Here is a 7,130-nt window from a genome sequence, read left to right on the forward strand (position 1 = left end):
TTCTTCTTTTCTATGTTCTATTTTGGGGTTTCTATTTTTTGAATATGACATGATTTTAAAAAATATATATTATGGGAACACTATTTAAAAATGCATGTACAATTCTTAAAGAATACAGAATTTTTTTTGCGGGAAATTATTTTAACTCTATGAGCATTTTTTAAATGCATGATTGACATTTTCAATACATGATAAACATTTTTTGAATAACGATATGAATGTATTATTAATAAACTAGTTAATTACCTATGCGTTGTTATGGGGGCATATATATTTTGGTGGTTTAACACAAATCATATCTGGCACGTACATATTCTTCCCCCAGTCGCTATCTACATATCCCAATCGAAGCTCGTCACATCTGTCGATGGAGTATCCAACTTACAATCCCCCTTCCACCCTCATCCTCACCCACTTTGAATTTCAAGCACGGAAATGTCCAATTATGCTCCACGTTGCCTCCCCTCCCTCCCTTTGGACGTGAACATGTAAAATTACATTCACTGAAAAATAAACCAAACATAAGTACAATTGGTAGGTGAACCACATACCACGTTCTTGAGAAAATAAACCAAACATAAGTATGATCGGTAGATCATATGCAATAATGCAAACCCATCTTCTTCCACAAAGCCATCCGGGACGAACGGCGTCGGACGCGGCCGAAGGCGGGTAGCTTCTTGCAAGCGGGGCAGACGGAGCGGATGTGGCTAAATCCGTGACGACGACCTCCTTCTCCGTAGCTTCGCGGGGGCGCCACTTCCTTCTAGCAATGGTCTCCCCCTTGCTCACGGCAATCCTGACCTCCACGGACTCCGCCGATCCCTCGTCCATGGCCGTGGAAGATGGGTAGTGGGCGTCAAGCATCTAGGACGGTGGGCAAGGACGGCGGCATGGAAGCGAAGCAAGGGTGGAGGATGGTGACGGCTCGGAGGCGGTAGATTTTGTGAACTCGGTCAATTTGGAGGGATTTGGAGTAGGACTGGCGTGGCGGACGCATCTGAGCAGACTTCTCCTGGGGTTCCGGCGTCACACCCGCCCCCCCCCCCCCCCCCCCCCCACACACACACACGCTTTGTCACGCCAGCTGGATTGGGGCTTCACATGCTATGTCGTTACTTTGTCAAGCCAAGCTCCTCACCCCGCCACATCGAGACAGGCTTGCAGGCTGGGACCTCGCCCCTCCGCAAGCCCATACCGCATCATCAACACTTGGAGCATAATTAAACTAGCTAAGTCGATTTCATGTTTCCGAGGCTTCGGGTGACGAAAGTCGGCGGCGGCGCGGCGGTTCGAAGGAAGAGAGGAGGGGCTGGAGGTTGAAGAAGGTGATTTGGCCATCCATTTTGCATCTAACGGCCTAAACCAAATCGACTAGCCACAAAAAGAAAATCAGATGACGGTCATATAGCCACGCCCCATAAACATATCTATGGATACAAATAAACATATCTTTTTGAACATCAGTACAGACACAAGCACTCATATACACGCGCATACACTCATCTCTATAAACGCACACACGCACACCCTACCCTCTATGAGCATCTCCGAAAGTCGTTTACACCAAACATACTACGCGCGCAACAATCCATCCCAAATTAACATCGGCGACAGTGGTAGTAGTAGTGTAGTACGCACCAACGGTATGGACTGAGCAGGCATCGATCTATGGTCCATTGAGCTGATCAGTGGTACCCGAGCGGCGCAGGCGATTGATTCAGCGTCATTCCCTGGTAATGGACGTCCGATGCGTAGTGGTTGGCGTCGCGGTGATGCGCCTCGTCGGCGCGCACGGCGGTGACGACGTCCTTGAGCCTGGCGTCGGCGGGGAGGCGCCAGTAGTCGATGGCGATGGCCGGCGCGGGCGTGTTCTCGATCAATCCGGCCTCAAGGTCCTTGAGATACTCAGTATAAGACTCCACGGCCTCCTCCTCGAGGTACCCGACGAAGCGGTGCGCGAACTTGGGGGAAATGAGGTACCCGACGAAGTAGGCGTTGAAGAAGACGCCCTGCGCGGCGAGCACGAGCGCGCGCTCCCACCACCGCGGCTGCGTCACCTCCATGAAGGTCATGAGGTGCATGCGCTCGTTCTCGGCCTCCTCCATGAGCGCCCGGATCCAGCCGCCGCTGTGCTCGAAGCGGCGGAGCGAGCGCAGGTGCAGCAGCACGCCGCCCACCATGGGAGGCACCGCCGCCACCGTTTCCAGTAGCAGAGCATGGCTGGCGTGCCGGCGCTGGAAGAAGAGGTCCCGGGGCACGCGCAGCGACCGAACCACGAAGTAGGCCACCTTGTCCGCCAGGGCCTTGGGCTCGTGGTGCTTGGCCACGTCGATGGACGTGTCCGGCCGGTACGTGTCCCACGGCCTGAAGCAGAACCATGGCCACTCCGTGCCGTCATCCTTGACGAGCTTCCGAGGCTCGATGCCCCAGTAGCTCACCACGGGCTTCTTGTTCTGCTGCTCTGGAGTCGCGGCCGCCTGGGGGCTCGCGGCATCATCTTCTTGTTTGGCATGCGGGGCGGCGGCCTCGGTGCTGGCCATCCGCGCGGGGAAGATCCTCGCGGCGGCGGGCATGATGCCCCTCGCGCTCGCGGCGAGCCCGGAGGCTGGCTCGGCGGCGGCGAAGAGGCGGGGGCCCAGGTGGCGCAGAAGCGTGGCTCCGGCCATCCGGGAGCTCATGGTGTTGGCTGTTGATTGTTGAACAACTAAAGCGATCGAAAAGCTTGTGAGCGGATCGAATGGGAAGTCTGTTTTTGTTGGCGGGCTAGGAAATGATTTCTGTTTACTGTTGGTGTTGATCTGGTAACTGACCGATGGCTTGACGACGTCTCGCCGGAGATGGTTTTATAGGGAGGGGGCTCGGCCGGCACGGTGCTTCCGGGAATGTCACCAGACAACATGTGGACACTCTCCCTAGAAAAAGAAGACATGTGCGCACTCGTCCACCAGCTACAGCCGCGACTGCGACGTTCCAAATTTTTTCCGTTTATTCTTGCTTCTTGGACAGTGCAGCACAGCCGTGGCGCGGCGGCGCGCTGGTGCCGAATAATCCAACTAATTCCTTGCCGTGCAAGTGTCTGTCTGGTTGTCTAGCTAGCTAGATAAGTTTTTGTAAACGGACCAACATGAACGCTCGTGACGGGGACGTCGTCGCCGGCTTCCGGGGGAGTTCGCAAGACGTCTCGGTTGACCGGCGCAGTGTATGTTGCCATCAGGTTGCGCTGTGCGATCCGGACACGAACGCCCGGCGAGTTTGACTTGCCGTGCCTGTGCGTAGATGCCACGGGACTGCTGTGCATGCATACTACTCAGTACTAGTCTTCTCCTTTGGAGGTCAACCGATAAGGCGGGTTGACCGTTCGCCGTCTTCTTCACGAGGATATATTCCATGAAAGATTCCATCAGCTCGACTATCTCTAGACGCTGACCATGGCCCGGCTGAAAATTTCAAAGGAAAAAACGTTTCTGGCTCCTCCCTCATAAAATAGCACTTTAGCTATATGTAAGTCGCTAAAAAAAAGGTTTCTTTTTTTTTTGAAATTTGCTCCCCCACTTTATTAAACTAAACCAGGAAGTTCATCTGAGACTATACTAAGAATACAGTCTGGAGGAGAAACCTCCCACGAAACAGAAATTCTATTACAAAAACCGAATCGGGCAATCTCATGGGCCGCTTTATTTGCCTCCCTCTTCACCTAGGTAGCTTTAAACTCCCCCAAGCTTTTGGCCATCCCCTTGATTTCTTTCACCATGATTCCCACCGATGACAGGTTGCGCTCTTGCTCATTCAACATTCTAGCCACGTTCTGGCAGTCGGTCTCCAGATGGAGCTTAGGCACAGCCCGTTGCATAGCTAAAACCACCGCTCGCTTGCACGCTTGCAACTCAGCTGCTTCGGCAGATGTGACCCCAGGAAGAAACACCGCATCAGCTCTTCGGAAAGCTCCCACCTCATCTCTGAACACCACGCCACACCTTCCTCCCTGACTTGACCGAGCCATTGCACCATCCACGTTGGCCTTTAACCAGCCCGCCGCCGGTGGTTCCCAGGTTGCCCGTTGCGTAGATGGGCTCGATCGCTGTGGCCTCCCCTTCGCGTTCTTCCACTCCTCCATGAGTGCAGCAACTCTCCTAGCCACCAAGTTGGCCTCCTCAATTCGCTTCCCTTCCCTCGTTTCATTCCTCGCCAACCATATGGCATATAATCCCTGCACCATTGCTGCCCTATCATCCTCCGAGGCGTCTGATAGCCAGTTAAGCAACCATGATGCAACTAAGCTCTGGGTGCTCATCGAACGAGGTGGGATCGCCACCCTCGCACCCAATACCGAGCTCAGTTCCTTCCAAAACAGCATGGAATGATAGCATTCCCAGAATCTGTGATACACCGTTTCTTCACGTCCACAAGCAGGGCAAAAAACACCAGGCTTGATCTTTCTTCGCAGCAGTTCAGAGCCCACCGCCAAGCCGTTCTTGATCAGCCGCCAGACATGAATTAACACCTTCCCCGGTGCGTTTGTACCCCATAACGCCAGCCAACTCTGGTGGTTCACTGCATTAGATGACGAACTTGGCTGTCCAGTAATCGTCCTCTTCTTCTCCATGCATAAGTGATAAGCTGACTTAACTGAAAAAACACCGTTCTTCGTAAAATTCCAAGCTAGCATGTCATCAGTACCTATTCCTCCCACGCAAATCTGCATAATATCATGAACATCTCCCTCTGTAAACATAGCGTCGAGCTTGTGTCGATCCCATCCTGAGGCATCATCATTTAGCAAGTCACTCACCCTCGTCATCCCGGGTACAAACACCTGGCCCAGTGGCCTTAGGCTGCCCCTCCGAGGGATCCAATTATCATGATGAATCCGGATTGAGGACCCATCCCCCACCCGCCAGATCAGACCATCCAACAGCAAGTTTCTGCCATGCAGGATGCTCTTGAAAGTATATGACGCACCAGCGGGGCATGTCGCATTAAGGATGGAGCCATGGTCATAGTAACGCGCTTTGAGAACTCGAGCACAAAGTGAACCTGGGGCCTGAAGTAGTCTCTAAGCCTGCTTGGCCAGTAAAGCCTGGTTGAAAGCTTCCATGTCACGAAACCCCATACCCCCCTCTTGCTTACTGACACACATTTTCTTCCAGGCAATCCAATGAACCTTTTTTTCACCATTAGCTTCACCCCACCAAAAGTTAGAAGAGATAGATGTCAGGTTCCCGCACAATTTTTTGGTGAGTTGGAAGCAACTCATAGTGAACGTTGGGGTAGACTAGAGCCCCGATTTGACCAAAACCTCCCACGCCTTCTTCGATAATCCTTGCCCCTTCCACCCCGTGACCTTGCCTTTAGCACTTTCCCGCGCATATTTAAAAGTTCCCTCCTTGGATTTTCCTATGGCCGTGGGCAGTCCCAAATATTTCTCGCTTAGGGCCTCGGACGAAATCCCAATTACTGCTTTCAGATGAACTTTCGACTCTTCTGTGCATCCCCTGCCAAAGAAGATGGACGATTTCTGCAAGTTTACCTTCTGTCCCGATGCCATCTCATATTCCCCTAGGATTGTCTTGAGGGCAAGAAGATTACTGTCAGAGCCTTCAAGAAACACAATGCTATCATCTGCAAAGAGGAGATGGGTGACCATGGGGCCAGTGCTCCCAAAAGACACCCCCTTCAACTCGCCGGAACTTTGTGCATTCTAAAGCAGAGCCGAGAAACCCTCTACACAGAACAAGAATAAATACGGCGATAGAGGATCACCTTGCCTTAGTCCCCTAGTCGGCAGAAAAGAATCAGAAATCCCACCATTGAGCTTCACCGCGAACCTTGCCGACGTCACACATTTCATCACCATTTGAGTCCATGTATCATGAAACCCAAACTTCTCCAACACCTGCTGCAGAAAAATCCACTCCACTCTATCATAGGCCTTCATCATGTCTAACTTGACCACGCATAACGGCTTCCTCCTTCTCCTCATTCTAATAGCATGCACACACTCATATGCTATCAGAACATTATCCGTGATCAGCCGGCCCGATACAAAGGCACTTTGCTCCTCTGAGATCAAAATAGGAAGGATTCCTTTGAGCCTATTTGCAAGAACCTTTGTAGCGATTTTGTAAAGAACATTACACAAACTGATCGGTCTGAACTAAGACATCAACTCCGGTGAATTGATTTTTGGTATCATCACAATTATCGTGTCATTGAACCCATCTGGCGTTGCATTGCCATTCAAAAACTCCTTCACTGACCTGCAAACGTCTTCTTTTACTAACGACCAGTGTCGTTGATAGAATAGCGCCGGGAAGCCGTCCGGCCCCGGGGCTTTCGTAGGTCCCATTTGAAACAGAGCCGTCTCTATTTCCGCATCGGAGACCCCCACCGTAAGCTTCTCATTCATCTCCTCCGTGACAACAGTCTCAATATGTTGGAGAACATTGGCTGCAGCTCTCGAACCCTCCGAGCGAGACAAAGAGGCGTAGAAGTTTGCCGCCAGCTCTCGCATGTCATCATCCGATGTGCAAACTGTACCGTCCTCCCTCCGTAGCGCTTTTATCGTGTTTTTCCTCCCCCGGTGAGAAGCCCGATTCTGGAAGTACTTTGTATTTTGGTCGCCCGACTGTAGCCAATCAATGCGCGAGCGCTGTTTGTAGTAGATCTCTTCTTTCTCGTACAGATCATGAAGTTGGCTCTCTATGTCCTTGACCTCCTGAAAAAAACCCGTCGCCAGCGACCTCACCTTCGCGTCATGTAGCTGCGTTTTTAGCTTGCTAATTTGCCTACGTAGAGAGCCGAACACATCACGGCTCCACGTCTGCATGGCCTTGGACAACGTGCCCAGTTTGGTACACAGCCCCGCCGACTCGCCATGCAGCCTTTTGGCCTGATCCCAGGCTCTCAAAATCATCTGCTCGTAATCCTCATGCCTGGTCCAAGCTTCTTCGAACTTAAACCCCAAAAGCTTCTTTGGCCTCGCAGCATCCAGTGATGCCACTGCCCGAATGACCAGCGCCGCATGGTTAGATTCCTCCGTAAGTATATGCTCAACCACCGTATCCGGAAATATGCTCAAAAAATCATCGTTGCATGTGGTTCTATCCAGCCGGACCTGAATGTTTGCT

At 52.0% G+C, this 7,130-nt stretch overlaps 2 protein-coding genes across 2 annotated transcripts; both read right to left on the bottom strand.

Annotated features, from left to right (window-relative positions):
* Positions 1–1,433: 1,433 nt before the first annotated feature.
* LOC125539596 (ubiquinol oxidase 1b, mitochondrial) lies at positions 1,434–2,834 on the bottom strand. The gene has a single exon (XM_048703088.2). The coding sequence runs from the start codon at positions 2,679–2,681 to the stop codon at positions 1,689–1,691; it is 993 nt and encodes a 330-aa protein (XP_048559045.1). The 5' UTR covers positions 2,682–2,834; the 3' UTR covers positions 1,434–1,688.
* Positions 2,835–5,275: 2,441 nt separating this feature from the next.
* LOC147986548 (uncharacterized) lies at positions 5,276–5,647 on the bottom strand. The gene has a single exon (XM_087542053.1). The coding sequence runs from the start codon at positions 5,645–5,647 to the stop codon at positions 5,276–5,278; it is 372 nt and encodes a 123-aa protein (XP_087398179.1).
* Positions 5,648–7,130: the final 1,483 nt, after the last annotated feature.

The sequence above is a fragment of the Triticum urartu genome, chromosome 2A, assembly GCF_056163025.1.
Source record: "Triticum urartu cultivar PI428250 chromosome 2A, HENAU_Tu73, whole genome shotgun sequence".
NCBI classification, from domain to species: domain Eukaryota; kingdom Viridiplantae; phylum Streptophyta; class Magnoliopsida; order Poales; family Poaceae; genus Triticum; species Triticum urartu.

Coding starts and splice junctions, on each gene's coding strand:
- LOC125539596 (XM_048703088.2), bottom strand. CDS start 2,681: ATGAGCTCCCGGATGGCCGGAGCCACGCTTCTGCGCCACCTGGGCCCC.
- LOC147986548 (XM_087542053.1), bottom strand. CDS start 5,647: ATGGTCACCCATCTCCTCTTTGCAGATGATAGCATTGTGTTTCTTGAA.